This window comes from Dreissena polymorpha, chromosome 5 (genome assembly GCF_020536995.1).
Source record: "Dreissena polymorpha isolate Duluth1 chromosome 5, UMN_Dpol_1.0, whole genome shotgun sequence".
Lineage (NCBI taxonomy): Eukaryota > Metazoa > Mollusca > Bivalvia > Myida > Dreissenidae > Dreissena > Dreissena polymorpha.
The window spans coordinates 79,211,248-79,231,016 of NC_068359.1; the positions used below are offsets into that span (position 1 = coordinate 79,211,248).

Genomic DNA, 19,769 nt, shown 5'->3' on the forward strand with positions numbered 1-19,769 from the left:
AAATAAATAGCGAAGGCTATGTGTTAACACACATTACTTTCGGCATCTGTGAAACTGTCATTGTCGCCGGTTTCAGACAAAACCTTCGGCTTTATGTCGAGAAGGGATAATTTCGTCTTAAAGGTTGCAATCTCGATCGCTTAATAACAGCTGACCATCTGCTTGAAAATACTATTGTAACAACATAATAATAAAAACATATTTATTGCACAGCCTATGACGTGTTGTTAAATTTCTTATTAATGGAGCCGTAACGAGAATGAATGAAAAGCATGGCTAAATAACTGTATTATAATTTAACTATGATGGTACGCTTGAAGCGAGTTTATAATTTAAACGCATGGTTAGGTACGTCCTCAATCAACCACGGCACACTAACTTTCAAGTGGAGCAAGGGTTGATTTAAATATATGTTCACAAAACATATTTACGCGTGAACTATGAAAGTCAGCTTACTTACGCAAACTGAATACAATTACATTGTATGCTAGATTGATGTAGTTTTCACTACGTGGGTTTTGTTGTTATTGGACTGTTTCAGTTTATACTGTAAATGATTCTTATTTTAAGACATGATGAAAACTCTGATTAAAACAATATCATTAATATACGACTTATTCATACCAATGTTTGAGAATACTTCGTCTTCTGTTCATCTTTTGTTATTTCCAATGTGTACTTCATATAATTATTTGTCCGTGTTAAATGTGTGTATGCATTATTCAGAATATTATCAGGTGTATATATATACAAATAAAATAGCATCGGCTGTTTATGTTCGTATCAAAATCATGTTTGAATGTATTGTTTTTCATAAACGTTATTACGTGAAGTGAAACATTCGCTTTAAAATGTAGTCAAGTTAATGTTTTACTTGATAATCGTATCCTTAATATTTCATATTCGTATTTCAATCATGATAAGATCATAATCACGATTTCTTAAAGGTCATTGATAAAGAATTCTGTGTCATAATTCGAAAGATGTTTTGATATACCAGATAATTTGAAATAACAAACCGCATTTACTACATAGAAATGTGCGGCTGTCTTTCTTTTCGATTTATTGGAAACAAGTTATACACATTTACTTGTTGGAAAAGAGTAGTGTTTTGGGAGTGGGCTTAAAATACGAGCACGGATTTCCCAAACGAATATTTGCAAATCTGAAACAATTTATTTGAATTTTTTGCAATTAACCTAAACGTAAAATGTCCCTTTAACTTGTCATAATTGTCATAAGTATACACAATTTGATCGCAGGCGTAAATCCATTCTATATCAAGCAGGTTAGCGCTATTCCGCTGTTACAATATCGCTAAAATTAGCCAATAAATTTAACAACGGGTTTAAAATACGAGCATGGGTTTCTGAATATGTCGTTTACTATTCAAATTCAAAATCATATCATTATTAACAATGTTTACTTATTGGAAATGTTGGACGTCGAAAGGTGTAGGAGAACGTCTCTGAACCAATCGTGGTCTACGAACAGATTGTCAGAGAAACAGAAGGAAAGACGGATGGACGGATAGACATACTTGGATGGATATTCCAATATTCTCTGTTGAGTGCTTAATGGGGTATACAACAATAGCCTGATTCGAGAAAGAATGTTTGCAATTGAAATATTTGTTATTAAATACACAGCCGAACGTTGACCCCTACTAATGCATTTTAAATTTGCAATTTAAAACATCTCAGCACACATGTGTGGTAATGTTTATTTTAATTTCAACCCAACTACACTATGGCGCATATCCGCCAAATAATATTGAGTTTGAGTTTATACTGATTGTAATGTACCTTGTAATGCGACAACTTATTCAATCCAATATGATGTACTTCAACCAACATCACATGAAAACAATCTTCAAGACAAATAGAAAAATGGCTACTTAATCAGTACAAATTTTGAGATGTATTAAGGATGTCGCAATACATACTATACTTTATTTTCAACGTAATATAGCAATGAAATGTTGCCATATTTTGAGTATATATATAACAGCGAAACACAAGATCTGTACCGAATTAGCCGTAGATATGCCCCTTAAAGCTGTCGAGCTGCAATATACACTCAACCATTGAATCTAATACAGAATGACCAGTATTAATAAGGGTAATGGTTAATCATTATTTGCTTTCGCTTAATGTATAGGATGTTTGTTTTTACCTTTTTAATCACTTAAACTGTGTGGACGCGCTTGTCGTGGTGTCGATTGGCGTTTAACTTTAGCAAGATTTCAACAAGAAAATCCAAACAAATTGCCCAGTTCTCGTTAAATATATTAACTTTAACAACGCGACTTTAACAAACCTTTTATAAACTGTTGTAATGCGCATTATTTGTTCTGCGTGATCAACTTTAAGCAAGATGAGTATTGCAGTGTACCTTTAATTTTTCCGGTGTTATCCTTCACCCATATCGGTGAAATCGTTACACTAAAGGTTGTGTTTACAATTCTAATAATATAGTTGGAACTAGTTTGGAAGCAAAAGGTATGCACATTAATATCGATATTCATGTGTATCTCTGCATTTCTAGACTTTACACCTCATGGTGCTAACAATAGTTACGTGTTACGTTTACATTAAGTCATTTTGTATCTATTTTTGTCTGTGCAATGCATTGCGTATTGGTGTTTATAACATTTGGGAATAGGGAAGCCCTAGATCCGCATTGATGCAAATATAATCGTTCATTTTTCCTATTTAACGTTTGGGCCTTTTTGCACAAAAGAATGATTCTCCAATATAATGCAAATAAGCTGTTGTCTTAACTCGTTTATGCCATTTATATCATCTCTACAATCGATGCATTCGGCTATTAAGTGATATAAGCGGGCTAAAGTGAAATTAAAGGGACATCTTCTTGTTATTTGTTTCTGATTAATATCGGGAAACTTACCAGGCAGGCTAAACAAAAGTGAAACTACATTATAAAAAGAAGATATCTATTAAACAAATGGATGAATTACCATGTCTTTCTTTTAATTATACGATACTAATGTGTTAAATTAAAATATAACAAACATTTAAACTCTAAAAAAACTATCAGAAGCATATTTTTGTATTAGTATACTATTCTTTTATAACTGAGCAACAAGCATTTACTGATTAGCCCATATATACCTAGCGTCCTGAAAAAAGGACATTGCAAACAGCGTAGACCCAGATGAGACGCCGCATAATGCGGCGTCTCATCTGGGTCTCCGCTGTTTGCTTAAAGGAATTTCTGTAAGAAATATTCTAAATATAGAAAAAAGTATACCAGACACCCCTAATTTTGGAAATAAATTGATCCAATATAGAAGGAGGGGAGAGTCCTTTGGGAATAAATGGGTTAAAAGTAGTGATCAGCGCAAAGGAACTGTGATTGCAGAGCGTTTTATTGTTGCAGCTAAAATCTGCATCTCGCTTTAAAGGGACCTTTTCACAGATTGTTACACGTATTGAAGTTTTTCATTAAATGCTTTAAATTGATAAATGTAAACATCGGAGCTTAATTGCTCCTGTAAAAGAAACAAGGATAAAAGAATAAAAACTGATCCTTAATTGCACTCGAACGACCTTTGGCGTAAAAGTGTAGTACATTTACCTCTCGACAATCCGTGTTCGTTCAGTCAGTGTTGTATTTAATACTTTATATAATATGCAATCCTAGCACTTAATGTCGCATAATATTACGATAACAATAGAACTCTCAAATTATTAAATCGGTTCGCGTTTGTAACGCTTTATAGATTTCAGGTTTTTAAATCGGCAAATAATGCATATTGTACAGCATGGTAAATGTTCCGCATAACTGAATCCTCACAAATATAATAACTTCAAAGAAGATTTGCAAATCTGTAACATTGTTTTACAATTTTGTCAATTACCCAGAGCGTGATAATGTCCCTTAAACGTGTCATAATTGTCATAACTATGCAAAATTATGCGTAAATCAATTAAAATAAGGGCTCAATATTATCGCTCAAATTAGTCAAGAAAATTAACAGAAAAGTGTATTTCTTTGCAGTTTCGGGAATACACGTAGTAAATATATTTATCACATGCCATACCCTGTTTCCCATGTAATATAACCATTACGAATATTTTTATCGTACACATGTGTTATATACTTATTAAGCGTTTTCATTGGCTTATTTTTGTTTGATTGACCAATCGCATGTTGTTATTTTGCTGAAATGACGTTGCAACGTCGAATGACGTCACGAAATGTAAACAACATTCGGGATTTATCATTATGATTACCGCTCACATTTCAGATATCAAAAGCTTGAACCAATCGGGATCGTCCACTATGTTTGAAATTCTACCTATGGACTGTCCGAGCGTTTCCACGTCCCTAATGGTCGGTTTGGTCGCCCTGTGTGTGTACCAGCTCGTGGTATGGTACAGACGATACAGGCGTTGGCTGGCGGTGTACGACAAGTTACCAAGTGACAGAGACACCCACTGGTTCTTTGGTCACATGCACAGAGTATGTACGCACACGTTTGTTTATATAAGCCGTGCTCTGGGAAAAGGGGGTTTAATGCATGTGCGTAAAGTGTCGTCACAGATTAGCCTGTGCATTCTGCACAAGCTAATCAGGGACGTCACTTTGCGCTTGTATGGTATGTTTCGTTTACAGGAAGTCTCATATTCGCAAAAAAATCATATACCGCATTATATAGTTCCATTGTTAGGTCTTCGTGGATGTCAGAAATAACAATAAAATCGATTTTTCTATGAACGGAATAAAAACTATGAACTCATCAAATATCCTGATTATCATCGTGATATAATTTATTATTTTACAGCATCCAGGTGCGGGAGAGGACGGTATTCAGTTTAATTTCAGCTTCGTGCGCCCTTTCCCGCGTTTTCACGCGCTCTGGTTCGGTCGGATTCGCTGCGTGCTGATCGTGCATCATCCGGAAACTGTGAAAGTTATCCTGCGTGCTTCCGGTATGACCATGTCACGCTTCATTAAGCTGTTCAAGATTTTACTATGGTTGTTGCTCCATATTACCTTTTTAAAATCCGTCTATAAGGTTAACGCAGTGTTAAGATTATTCACTGTAAAATTGTTTTTGTTTAAGGTTGAATGATTACGTGACATTATTTTTTAACAGTTGTGGTATATTGAATGGTGGATAACATAGATATCTTACAAGTAAATCTGCTCTTCGTAAGGTAAGTAGTTCAATTGTTTAAATGCCAATTATGTTTAGCATATAATCGGTTGTAAATAATCTTCATATTCAGAATAGCAGATAGACATCAATTTAAAGATCTTCTTTATATTGAAAAGATCTTAGCATAATTTATAATTATTCGATCATAACATAATCCATGCACATATATAGTGATCCATCAATACAAATGTGCAACAAGTCACAATATACATATATTTAAGTAGAATAATTTATGAAAACATGTTTCTCGTTCATCTCAAAGTAAAAACTACTTATTTAGCGTTAATATACTACTCGAAATACCATGCAGAAAGAAAGTCCTAAGATTAACACAACAATTGTGCAAATGTATGTTTTATTTTAAAGCACTTAATCTGTTATACAACAGCAATGTTTCATATCAACATTTATATGTCAATATTGTTAAAGGAACATGTTTATGATCAGGTAATACGATATTTTTATAAAGACACTTAAAAACGCTCTATTGAAAATGTTTATATTATTTTAAAACAATCGAAATAACTACTTGATTCAATAGGAATGTGTAAAACGGTTCTTCCGTAGATATTCCGACATCAATTGAAAGTAATTACGTTAAAAATACGTTTATAACCTACAACCGTTTAAAATCATATAACTTTACATTAAACCTGAATGTCCCATTGGCAAAATGTAAGATTGGTTCGTCGTTTTTTAGTAATTGTGCTTTTATGTTTTCTTTAAATTAGTATTGATTTAATGTTTTTGTAAGTATCTTTTAATTCATGTTTTTCAAATACGAAAATTAACAATCGAGTCTCTTTAATATATAGCTAATATATATATTGATATATTTTATCTTATTTCAGCACATGTAGCCAAGAAACCCCGCGGCCCTGGTACGGCGTACATGCTGGGGATAAAATGGCTGGGCGAGGGCCTCCTGATTGCCAATGGGGACAAATGGGCGCGAAACCGACGTCTGCTCACTCCCGCCTTCCACTTTGACATGCTCAAGTCATATCTGAGCAAGCAGAATGCGTGTACGGATGTACTGATGGTGGGTTGAATCAATGACAGCATGAATCCATTCAAATGACAACGAAAACTCCATTTACTGGCACCTAACAATACACTAACTCTGTAATCGTCTGGCGTCTAGAAATCCCTACTTATCTCTTGGTAAAACAAAGCTACAACATCTAAAATTCTTAAAACATATTAATAGCATAACAAAGTTTTTTTTATTTGAATCATTTTGAGAGTGGTGATACTTACATGAATGTGATTTATCATCACGTAAACTGGTGCATTTACATGTTGGAGTTTCACTGAAGTTGGTACCTTCCAAGTCGGAATCCTGATATTCATAAATCAATGAATTTGATCCGTTGTATGCTGCAAACTATATCTCTATTCTGTAGACGGCAATGTTTCTGGTGTGCATAGTTTCCCAATAAAGATACGTGGCCATATTGAGAGTCACGTCATAATAACGGAGAAAATAGGTAATGTAAACGTTAAAACGTTAAACATATTTCAATTTTTCAGTTTCTATCCCCGCCAACCGCCTAAGAGCAATAAACAGCAAAATACGTATATATCTTTCAATAAACTAAAGAGCTGGGAAATAAAGAGACCAATCATTAAATGGTTCATCCCAGCATTCGTGAGCATAGAGCGTAAATTATGTAGGGTACCTGGCCACAATCCGGTCCCTAACTTAAATAAACGTTACTTGAAGCGTAAAAATATATCATCTGCATATTCAAAATACACGCTCAAAGTAACCCAATCATGACCAATGTTATATTTTCTTAATATCTACTTCAGAGCAAGATTGAAGGTTTCGCTACATCCGGTAAGCCATTCGAGGTGTTCAGACATCTGGGCCTGTGTTCCTTAGACATCATCTCGAGATGCGCTTTTTCACGGGAGACAAACTGTCAGACAGATGGGTAGGAACATTGTACTGTCCTATAAATGATGTAACGATGATCTTAAGATAGAACGAACTGGTGCAGTTGTGGAAAATACACGTTCATGATCTTAATCTTTCGCTTGACAGATTCCTTTCCAAACAGTCGTAACATAATCTTATTGGTTCTGTTGGTGTTCTTTTTTATCGATAAACACTGATAATCATAATTTTCCTGACAGAGACAATGAAAATCGGACCGCATGTTTAAAAATGTGTTTCAATGACGTCGACTTTAGATCTGATGGTTTTTCTTTTATATTCCATTCAAATGTTTCATATTAAACGTGATTATACGTTAGAATTGTGTATCTTACGGACAATTTTAGTTCAAACTGCTGAGTGAGGTGTTATATTTAAATCCACCCAAAAGCGCAAGTTTGTTCTTCTATAACAAACTAAAGATATTTTAAGAGCGATGTGCCAACATTTTAAACATTCGTAAACCATTCTGAAAATTGCTACCATCTATGTCAACCAGGACTTCGTATAGCTACTGGAGTGTGCTGTCGCGTTTAAGTAAAAAATGTACTTACAATCAAAAAGTTCATACAAACTAGCATTTAACATCGGATAGTTTTTAAGGTGTATATCAACAAACGCAGTAAGTTGTTTACCTATTCATAAACTATCAGACTCGTTCTAGTCGAAACCCATATTCTTTCTTTATTTTCTGAATCTGTATTTTCCCTTCTTTATTTACAGAGAGAATAATCCGTATGTACACGCGGTGCACCGTCTAACTGATCTTTGGGTCAAACGGTCCATGTAAGTAGTATTTGATTTATAATGTATATTACAATGTGCACTTAAGTTGCGGAATATATCAGTGGTTAATAAAACCTTATTTCAAGCTAACTAGATAACGTAACCAGTGGCGTAGCCAGGTCCAAATTTTGGCCGAGGCAGTATCTTAGGTCATTGTAGGGGGGTCCGGGGGCTTGGCCCCCACCCTCCACCCCCACCCCCACCTGAAAATTGTTTATACCTAGAACGTCTCTGGTGCGTTTTAAAGGCCATTTTAACCACATTTTATACATAAATTATCGGAATCGTGGACCCTACATATGACCGTTTAGTATCAATAAAGTTAACAAAAAAATCTGCTACAAGTTTATTGTCAATTTTAGATTCTGTTACCATAAACGGTGTTCGAAGTGACAATGATGTAACAACCTTAACTACAGAAGAATAGTCATATAATTCATTTGAAGTCAGATAGAAAAAGAAAAAAATGAGACGCAGCTCACTCAAACATACTATGTATATGAATAATAGAATGTATTTATATATGTATTATTTAAATACTAAAATAATATAGATCTACCGTATAATATGAAGAAAACAGATCTATCAAACATTTTAGCGAATTATGTTTCAAGAATTGTGAAAAAAAAATCACTGTCTTAACATGTTTTATTATTCTTCAACTGTTAAATATCAATCTTATTGAATGCTGATTCAACTCTCCTGTCTCCATCTTCACTGAGATGTCTATGAATACACAGATACTGAGGCGAGACAATGACAGAATGAATAATTCAGCCAACACATTGAAATAATTATTTGCCTCAACATGAACCAATTGTACTCAATGATAATATTTGTTTGTGAATATCATAGTGCCTAAAATTTATTAAATTGCCTCAATTTCTTATAAAGAATTTATTCTTTGACATAAATTTTCCTTTTTTTTCCTTGTAATCTCAACATTGCACTGCAAATTTTAGCCGATGAAACTGCCTCGGCGAGCCTCAGCGTGGCTACGACGATGGTAAATCTTTAGTAGCACGATACGACAAACAAAGACGGCGCGATCTATGAATACACAGATACTGAGGCGAGACAATGACAGAATTATACAGACAAAGGTGGTGCATATTATAAAAACTTACAGACTTAGGCCGCGATATCTATGAAGACATACATGTACATACCAGGTGGCGAGATCTGTGAAGACATACATACTGCGGCGGAGCGATCAATTAATGCTTTTAAACAAAGGCGGCGAGTTTTACGAAGACATACATACTAAAGAGGTGCGATCAATGAAGACATACACATGTACAGACCAAGGCGGCGAGCTCTATGAGGATTTACAGACTAAGGCGATGTGATGTTTGTAGACATCCAAACTAAGGAGGTGCGATCTATGAAGAAACACAGACTAAGGCAGTGTGATCTATGAAGTCATACAGACTAAGGCGATGCAATCTATAAAGACATACAGACTAAGGCAGTGTGATCTATGAAGTCATACAGACTAAGGCGATGCAATCTATAAAGACATACAGACTAAGGCGGTGTGATCTATGAAGACATACCGACTTGGACGGTGCGATCTATGAGTACATACAGACTAAGGCGTTGCGATCTGTGAAGACATACATACTAAGGCGTTGCGATCTATGAAGACGTATAGACTTAGGCGTTGCGATCTATAAAGACATAAAGACTAAGGCGGTTCGATATATGAAGACATAAAGACTCAGGCGGCGAGCTATATGAAGACAAACAGACTAAGGCTGTGCGATCTTTGAAGACATACAGACTAAGGCCGTGCGATCTATGAGTACATACAGACTAAGGCGTACTATCTATGAAGACATACAGACATAGGCGGCGAGCTCTATGAAGACATACAGACTAATGCAACGCGATCTATGAAGACATACATACAAATGCAATGCGATCTATGAAGACATACAGACATACGCGGCGAGCTCTATGAAGACATACAGACTAATGCAACGCGATCAATGAAGACATACATACAAATGCAATGCGATCTATGAAGACATACAGACTCAGGCGGCGAGCTATATGAAGACATATAGACTAAGGCGGTGCGATCTATGAGTACATACAGACTAAGGCGTACTATCTATGAAGACATACAGACATACGCGGCGAGCTCTATGAAGACATACAGACTAATGCAACGCGATCTATGAAGACATACATACAAATGCAATGCGATCTATGAAGACATACTGGCTAAGGCGGTGCGATCTATGAAGACATACAGACTAAGGCGGCTAGCGATATGAAGAAATACAGACTAATGCAACGCAATCTATGAATATATACAGAATAAGGCGGCGAGCTCTATGAAGACATAAAGACTAAGGCAGCGAGCTCTATGAATTCATACGGACATACAGACTAAGGCGGTGCGATCTTTGAAGACAAACAAACTAAGGTGGTGCGATCTATCAAGACATACAGACTAAGGCAATGCGATCTAGGAAGACATACAGAATAAGGCAGCGAGCTCTATGAAGACGTACAGACTAAGGCGGTGCGATCTATGAAGACATACAGACTAAGGCAGCGAGCTCTATGAATTCATACAGACATACAGACTAAGGCGGTGCGATCTTTGAAGACAAACAAACTAAGGTGGTGCGATCTATCAAGACATACAGACTAAGGCAATGCGATCTAGGAAGACATACAGAATAAGGCAGCTAGCTCTATGAAGACGTACAGACTAAGGCGGTGTGATCTATGAAAACATAGAGACTAAGGCAATGTGATCTATGAAGACATACAGACTAAGGCAACAAGCTCTATGAAGACATACAGACTAAGGCGACGAGCTCTATGAAGGCATACAGACTAAGGCGGTGCAATCTATGAAGATATATAGACTAAGGCGGTGCGATCTATGAAGACATACAGACTTAGGCGACGAGCTCTTTGAAGGCATACAGACTAAGGCGGTGTAATCTATGAAGACATACAGACAGAGGCGGTGAGATCTATGAAGACACACAGACTAAGGTAGTACGATCTATGAAGACATACAGACTAAGTCGATGCGATGTATGAAGACAAACAGACTAAGACAATGAGATCTATGAAGACATGTGAATAAGGCGGTGCGATCTATGAAAACATACAGACTAAGGCGGCGAGCTCTATGAAGACATACAGACTAATGAAACGCGATCTATGAAGACATGCAGACTAATGCAACGCGATCTATGAAGGCATACTGGCTAAGGCGGTGCGATCTATGAAGACATACAGATTAATGCAGCAAGCTCTATGAAGACATACAGACTAATGCAACGCGATCTATAAAGACACACCGACTAATGGAATGCGATCTATGAAGACATACATAATAATGCGGCGAGCTCTATGACAGCATACAGACTAAGGCGGCGAGCTCTATGAAGACATACAGACTAAGGCGGTGCGATCTATGAAGACATACAGACTAATGCAACGCGATCTATGAAGACATACAGACTAAAGCAACGCAATCTATGAAGACATACATACTAAGGCGGTGCGATCTATAAAGACACACAGACTAATGGAATGCGATCTATGAAGACATACAGAATAAGGCGGCGAGCTCTATGACAACATACAGACTAAGACGGCGAGCTCTATGAAGACATACAGACTTAGGCGGTGCGATCTATGAAGACATACAGACTAATGCAACGCGATCTTTGAAGACATACAGACTAAAGCGACGCAATCTATGAAGACATACATACTAAGGCGGTGCGATCTATGAAGACATACAGACTAATGCAACGCGATCTATGAAGACATACAGACTAAAGCAAAGCAACCTATGAAGACATACAGGCTAAGGAAGCGCGATATAGGAATACATGCAGGCTAAGGCTGGGAGATCTGTGAAGACATTCAAAATAGCGCGACGCGATCTTTGAAGACTTTAAGACGTTTTTGTCGCCGTCTATGAAGACTTTCATACAAAGGCAGTGCGATCTATAAAAACATACCCTCAAACGCGTCGCTATATTTGCTGAGTAAACTGGTAAATGTTCAAATGTGTTTACCAATGCACCAACGATTCACTGTGCGTTTTCGGCAACGTTATTTTTGGGATCATCATCCCGGTATAATTAGCTTTGAGAAATGTATCTTACTTTATGTTTCTGTAATATGTTGTGGCAACTAGTCATTTATAGAAATGGGTTAACATCTCAATAAATGTGTGTGTTTAGTTTCAAGAAATGTTCTCGTTTGGGATACAAATCAAAGTTGTGTTAATTGAACCAATTATGTGTTCATGATTATTGTGTACGTTTTACAACCTGAAATAACAGTTTGCACTTATTTACGTATAAGTTACTTAATAAATAAAGCATTTATAAATGAAAGTCGAATCAATTCCTTGGAAATGTCAATCCAGTATTGAGATTTTACGGATTGAAAGGAATGCCTTATAAAATATTGAATATTTTCTTTATTATATTCCTGTCGTTTGTTTTCAGTAACATTTTCCAGGCGTTTGACGTCATCTACTTTAACTTCACGCGAGACGGCAGGGAATTCACGAGACTTTGCGAGCTCGTGCACGATGTCTCAGAAGCTATGATACAGAAACGCATTGAGACAATGGTGAGTAGTCTTTTAAATTGTCAATTCCAGGCCTGCAAAATGCCCCTTAATTTAAGTAGTCATCGACACGGTGTAGGATCAACGGGGTTTAATGGTTACACACGGTCTTTACAGAATGAAAACACACTTTTACGAGCTTTATGTTTGCAAATATCTCAAGTTATTGAAATATGTTTCTTAAAATCTTTAGTCCATAAAAGACAGTATTTCTTGCTCTATGCGCCGATATCTAAAGATTTAAGAATACTTGATTGAATACGTCTGAAATCGGTGCAAACATTTCACATTGCGTGCAGCATATAACCATGTATATGAATGCTGTAAACATTGAATGTTTGGCCAAGAACACAGACTTATTAAATTAAGTAATTGTGATGTTTTTCACATATCCATACGGACTATTTTCCGGTGTGTTTACACCAATTAACATTCATTTGTTAAACACATAACGTCACGTGATCCTGCAACCTGTTGAGCACATATGATAGATCACTGATTTGTATTTCAAGTGCAGACACAAGTGTATGCCGGTCTTAACCAAGACTGCTGTTCAACTTCAAACGATTTGAACGGACTTAAATTTTGAACAATTTAATTGTCAATTTAATATTTTAGAACGTTAGTAATATAATACAAAATTAGCGGCATTTACATTAACGTTATGTTGGCAACCCGCATGTGATAGCCGTTATAAAGGTACCAAACGGGCGGCATTTGAAAATCCCTCCTAGCCGTAACCGTTTTGACTGTATTTGGATATGCAGTAACAATTCCTTTTTTAAGTTTTTTTCTATCAGAAGCAGCGTACAGACGGACAGATAAGCGAGGGCCTGGACTTCCTAGACATCATATTGCAGGCTCGGGACGAAGATGGGCGTGGGCTCACATTCAATGAGGTCAGGGACGAGGTGGACACTTTCCTGTTTGAAGGTTAGCGTTAAGCCTTATTAAAGTCTTACTGACCAATATGCAAAATAGCCTCAATCCCCATATGTTTTCATCATTATTGCATAAACTCTATATGTAATGCCCTCTGGAGAGGCGCAGAAACTTGGCAAAAGGAGGGCTTGAACGGGAGAAATCGTGTATTAACAATGTGATTCGCGTGCCGTTTAAGCCCTGTTATGTGTTTTTCATATCCGTAAACTGGTCAACGCACAGTTACCTCCCTTATAACTCCAGCCTTCGACGACTTTCCAAGCATAAATGGGGAACTGAATAAGCACCGGCTTCCTCATGAATGCAGGGATAAAGGCAATGATATTTCATCCACTTTTTAAATTATACCATTTGCACTCTCTTGACAACAGCTTTATTTTATTTGCAACGTCAATTAAGTTAAGGTTATTTCTTCAATTCTTTCAAAAGGCTATGCCGTAAATGTAAGTGTTTATGTACCTTCAACGTTCCTGCTGTATGCTTGAAATACTTTGGTGACACTATGTTGGCAGTATTAATTTTGAGATAATTTAGTTGGAACGAAATAAGATAAACCTGTACAAAATAAACATCAATGAAAACAATGACTTATTCTGGCGATATATTTATCCGTCACGGCCAGTAATTTCCAAAATAATTCCTCATTTCTTTGCGCAGATGATCATGCCCTCGAAAACGTGTAATATCCCTATATTAAAATATTTTTGTAATGCCATCTTACAGACAAAAACTTACAACAAACACCCGCATTGAAATAAGTCATATGATATTGATTTGGTAAATATTACACATATTTTATTTCTAAACATGTTTTAAATTTTATATTAATAACGTGATTCATTATTCACAAAGTAAACAAGCATAAAGACGGGTAAGCATTTTTTATAAGAAACAATGACTCATTAAAATGTTCAAGTTTAACAAAGAATGCTCTTGTACGAACAATATTTAACATTTAATAATAGAGTGCAATATACGAAGCTTGTTACTTGGTTTCGTGAACATTTTACACATACTTTAGAAAATGACATGATAATTAGAGGGAGCACCGTTTGGGGTACTGGATTAAAACGCTTGATTATAGCTGCATATGCACTACCCATAACATACACGCTTTATGATATGCTACTGGTGTAGGTTTTCAAAACAAACACAGAACTAAACATGTACGATTGACGCAATTAATTTTGTCTCGGTGTCTAGGTCATGACACGACCACGTCGGCGCTCAGTTTCATTCTCTACGCACTGGCGAATCACCCGGAAATACAGGAGAAATGTCGTCAGGAAATCGACGCCATTTTCATGGGAAGAGACACTGACGTCATAGAATAGTAGGTAGATTATATGTCCTCTTACACGTATGAAGCTAGCTTGACTAGCAAATACATGTGCATTTCCTGATAAAATACAACTGGTCAGAGATCAGTGTTGTGAAGTATCTGTTTAAGAAAAGTGAAGACATCACATCTGGGACGGTAGAAACAGAATATACTGATGATATAATGAAGAGAGTTTACCCAATGCATATGTACTCCACTTGGCTTCGATCATATAACCTATATGTAATCATATTTGATCATATAACCTATATGTATCTATACTCTATAGTTTTAGTTAGGATACAAAACACGAATATTGATGGAGTCATCGCCTTGAACAATTTTAGTTCAAATCAATCAATTAACGATTAATTTTCATCTTGCGGTAAACTTATTGTTTCGAGACTTATTGAAATAAAGACGTAAGATGTTTATTTGTGAATGGTGTATAGGTGTAACAAATAGCAGCACCTTCTTTGCTGTCTCTAAAGTGTAACAACTTCTATTATTGTATTAGCTGTCATATAAATAGTAACAAAATGACGTCGCGAGCGGGCCGTTATTCGTATATATCTGCCCGCTTATACCTCAGTCACAAAAAGAGACCGATCAACGTCCGATCAGCGGACAGCGTATTATTACGCTCATCGGGCTGGTGCTCGGCCGATGACCGCACGGACACAGGGTTATTTTGTAACATCGGGCGGCGTCCGGATTAATTTTAAGTCGCACTTAAAATTTTACCCGACGACGGGCCCGGGAAGGAATAGAATTAAGATCGACAAAAGATCGGACGATCAAGTCCCGGTTATCGCCCAGCGATCGCGCGACATCGGATTCATTGTAAGTGTATCGGCAAAAATCATCGTATTTCCAAGTGACATATACATCGGCCAGCGACCGTCTCACGGCCGGACGGCCTCCGCACGATGACTGACGGACGCCGGACGGACTCGTCATGATACACGTTCAACGAATCCGATGTCGGGCGATCGCTGGAGATAACCGTGCGTTGATTGTCCGATCTTCTTTCGATCTCAACTCGATTCCTTCCCGGGTCCGACGTCGGGTTAAATTTTAAATGAGTCCTAAAATAACTCCGGACGCCGCCATATGCTAAAAAATGACCCGCTGACCTTGCGATCATCGGCCGGGCGCCAGCCCGATTATCGGAATAAAACATCGTTCGCCAATCGGACGGTGGTCGGTCTCTATTTGTGAATGAGATATTAAACTGTGTCACTCATTGGACGGCGAACGGCTCCGACGTGGCTAGTCTTCCCGGTGCATCAAGATCGGACACATCGGCCGGACCCGGCTTAATTGTGACTAAGACAATATCCGGGCCGATTTTTCATATCTAAAAGAATCGGATCACGCCGCTTCAACTGAACAAATGACGTCCACATTCAGTCTTAGTCAACGGTGATAAATAAAATTAAGCCACAACTCAACAAAAGAATCGAACATAATTAAAATGACACAATTCAGATAAAACAAATATCGATTGAAACTGAAACTCTTCTGTATATTTAATTTAAATCTCTATTTTAGCTCTAATATGATTCATCAAGCAGGAAAATACATTTTGGATTCGTTCGATGCTTTAAAAAATTGTCACTGTTAAATAAATACCCTCAACGTCCAAACTGCTGTCCCAAAAATCCAGAGAGTCTCTCTAAAACTGATGTGTTTCGTCACAGAAATTACGTCACACGAGAAACGTCACAAATTGCGTTATTAATTGAATGAAAATAAAAGTACGTTAAGTTTTTCTGTAATAAATTTAAGTGAAGGATCAAATAAGTATGACATGTAATATAAACTATAACTCACGGCAGAGCTGGGCCTGACGTCTGTGTTCGGCCCTAGCCGCATAATGTTATGGCGGCAGAGGGTCGATTATAGACGTCTGACCCAGCTCTGCCTTGTGTTATTGTCTAAATATTTTGAGATACATGTTGTTTATGCGTCAATAATGCGACGATTTTATGCGTCATACTTTGTCGCCGCAGTCAAGACCTGTGCAAGATGGAGTACCTCACCCAGTGTATCAAGGAGGGGCTCCGTCTCTTCTGCCCTGTGTTCTTCATACAAAGACAAATGACGGAAGCCGTGACTTTGGAGGGATACCACATTCCCGAAGGTACATTGGTATTAATGGTATTGCAGATCAACGCTAATCTGTTATTAAAAACCAGTGGCCAATTATTACATACGTTCAGGCCAATACTCAGAACAGAGCACTTAAATAACAAAATAATAAAAGCTTTGGTAACCAAAATAATGTTTAGTAATACTGAAACTGCAGAGCTGATTTCGGGTAACGGGCTGCAGTTGTGGATTAGACAGTGCTCGTTTTTTTTGCTTTTGAAATCGCCGTGCATACCATGTTAGAAATGCAAAATGCAAACAAAAACAGGTCATATGCTTGAATTATTTGGATGATACTTTAATTTTTATATGCACATCAATCAACGCTAGGTACCCATGTAGCCCTTGATATCTACAACTTGCACCACAACACCACGGTCTGGGGTGAGGACTATGACGAATACAAACCAGAGAGATTCGAATCGGAGACTGCGCGACAGATGGACCCGTATGCCTATCTGCCATTCAGTGCCGGGCAAAGGTTGGTTGTATTGATTATTCAGTTTACGTTTGTAATGCTCTGGTATATACTGATTTTGTTAACGAAATAATATTAACAAAAAATTTAATTTACATATTTTATTAATTAATTATTCACAAATTGTTATATGAAATTTGTTTAGTAAATGTATTTTTTTTTAGGAGAGTACACGTATCTATCAATTATTCCTCAATACGCATTATGTCGTACAGGTAATTATTCATGATTCCATATTTTATGATATACATGCACACTATGTCACTGCTTATTAAGTGTATCTTTCGCAGGAACTGCATCGGGCAAGTATTTGCCATGAACGAACTGAAAATTGTGCTATCTCGACTTATACACAGGTAACCATCGATGTGTTTGAATTTGTATGTTGAATTTGTTTTGTATTATAATATTCAAAGAATAACTTTATCAGTTAATGTTAAATGCATGTTTTCTAATTGTTGTTAAAGACTGTGTATTGTCTTACTGATTTCTTTGTAATGTTTTGTTTATCGTTATTCACTTGTACAATCAATCATATAAACATAGTACGGATTAATATATTTGTAATTTAAACAAACATATCATTGATCAGTTCTTCTATTCGTTATATGTACGGCACACGTTGTTTACTTATAAAAACACTTTAATGTTCATTAACTGGCGTACATGTTTCACTTTCTTAAATGAAAGTGGGCATAAACATAAAGTACATATTATCTGCAGCTATGTTTACCCGCTTCAGGTACACATTTACTGTTAAGGAAGGACAGACTATTAGAAAGAAGCTTGGAGTTGTCATGAGAACGGAAAATGGAATATGGCTGGACGTAAAGAAACGAGTAAAAATGTGATTTGAAGAAAAAAATGTAAAAATGTAAAGAAGTGTTTAGTTACTATGATCAGTTTTGCGTGTATATGCTTACTGTTTTGATATGATTCAATAAACATTTTCACAGTACGACAAAAAATGCTCTTTTTATAATTAAAAAGTGTTGAACATGGCGACGTCGTCAACACGTTTCGCATTATGTATGAATGCAGTTAACATTTATCAATAATACATCTGAGCCGATCCGTGAAACAATTAGCCTTATCGACAAAGAAAACATTATTGGATAATTGTAATTTTGAATACTGCATTGTGTTTTGAGTTCGTAGGTGCACATACAATTATGATAATTAACACTCAAGGTATGAGCACTTTGTTGGCATTAAGTAAAAATAAGATGTTATATCAGATGTTAAAAGACATGGCATTGCAAAAATGCGAACTAATGCGAACTAATAAGCTGAAAACTAATTTTTAATAATGGCATTTCTTGACAATTAAAATAACTAGATCACACATTCAAATAAGAATATATGCAGTATATAAAAACAAGAGAAATAACATTCTTGACTAAGACAAATTAAAAAAAATATGTTGGTTTATTGGTTAACATTATCTTAATCGCCAATTAAACGTTAAATGCGTTTGAAAGCCCTACATTTAAAACTTTGCAGAAATATATATTATTATTGTGTTAGGCTTTTAGTTCAAATTTAGATGTTTAAATCTGCATGTGAAGTGATGATGAACTAGCTTTTGCTTACATAATTCCGGGCTCGATCTCACGGCAAGACACATTTGTTAATTGTTTCGTTTTCTTTGTTATTATAATTATTAAAACTATTCCAAATGTATCAGTTTTGTTGGTAATTTATTTGATCACAAAATTCCAAAACACAGAATTTTGTTAAAAAAAACCTTTAAAGCGATTATATACCATTTTAATGATAAAATTTTGATTGAAAAACTAGGCTAAACGATTTATTTTTACACCTTCGAAAGAGTTGTATATGAAAACAAATATTTTTTAGCTGCGCAGACACAGATTCCTTTATGTACAAAATATATGTTTTTTTGTAAACATGGTAGTTTTTTTTTAAGTAAACAATAGTTGACTAATTGTACGAACGACTTTAATATATTTCTTATATTGTTTTTAACATTCGGGTTGAGATGTGTTGATTTACACCTGTTTTAGCAAAATGTCTTATTTAAGCCAGCGATAGACCCCTAGACGACCCTGTCCGCTACAAAGCTGGTTTTGTCCTACATCTGTTGTTTGATTTGAAAGAGGAGACAGAAAAAAGCGACAAAGTCACGATCGTCCATGTGATTTCAAAGTGTCCACTGGATTCCGTTTTGCAACTTTTGTTTCAATTAAAAAAATACATTTTACTTCAATTTGCTGGAAACTAGTCGATTATATATATTTTGGAAGATTTATTTCACTGAGATGTCACAGCTGCAAGCTGGGCCGTATATGCAATATCGCCCGAAGGGTTTCAATTA

General features: G+C 36.2%; 1 protein-coding gene across 2 annotated transcripts; it reads left to right on the forward strand.

Moving 5' to 3' along the window:
* The first annotated feature begins 2,410 nt into the window (after positions 1-2,410).
* Positions 2,411-19,114, forward strand: LOC127882310 (prostaglandin E2 omega-hydroxylase CYP4F21-like). Of its 2 annotated transcripts, none has more exons than XM_052430874.1 (13): positions 2,411-2,501; positions 4,274-4,488; positions 4,811-4,958; positions 6,040-6,230; positions 7,004-7,128; positions 7,854-7,916; positions 12,413-12,539; positions 13,337-13,469; positions 14,682-14,811; positions 16,815-16,945; positions 17,284-17,434; positions 17,722-17,787; positions 18,174-19,114. In XM_052430874.1, exons 2-13 carry the CDS (start codon positions 4,309-4,311, stop codon positions 18,280-18,282), a joined length of 1,554 nt encoding a protein of 517 aa, XP_052286834.1. In that variant the 5' UTR covers positions 2,411-2,501; positions 4,274-4,308; the 3' UTR covers positions 18,283-19,114. The 2 variants fall into 2 exon arrangements, with proteins under 2 accessions (XP_052286834.1, XP_052286835.1); XM_052430875.1 differs by having other exon boundaries at positions 13,340-13,469.
* Positions 19,115-19,769: the final 655 nt, after the last annotated feature.

What these genes read in the sequence shown, in the direction of transcription:
- LOC127882310 (XM_052430874.1), top strand. Translation starts at nt 4,309, where the DNA reads ATGTTTGAAATTCTACCTATGGACTGTCCGAGCGTTTCCACGTCCCTA. An exon ending in ACAAACTGTCAGACAGATGG is followed by an intron (nt 7,129 to 7,853) that starts GTAGGAACATTG and finishes CTTTATTTACAG; the next exon opens with AGAGAATAATCCGTATGTAC. An exon ending in GGACACTTTCCTGTTTGAAG is followed by an intron (nt 13,470 to 14,681) that starts GTTAGCGTTAAG and finishes CTCGGTGTCTAG; the next exon opens with GTCATGACACGACCACGTCG.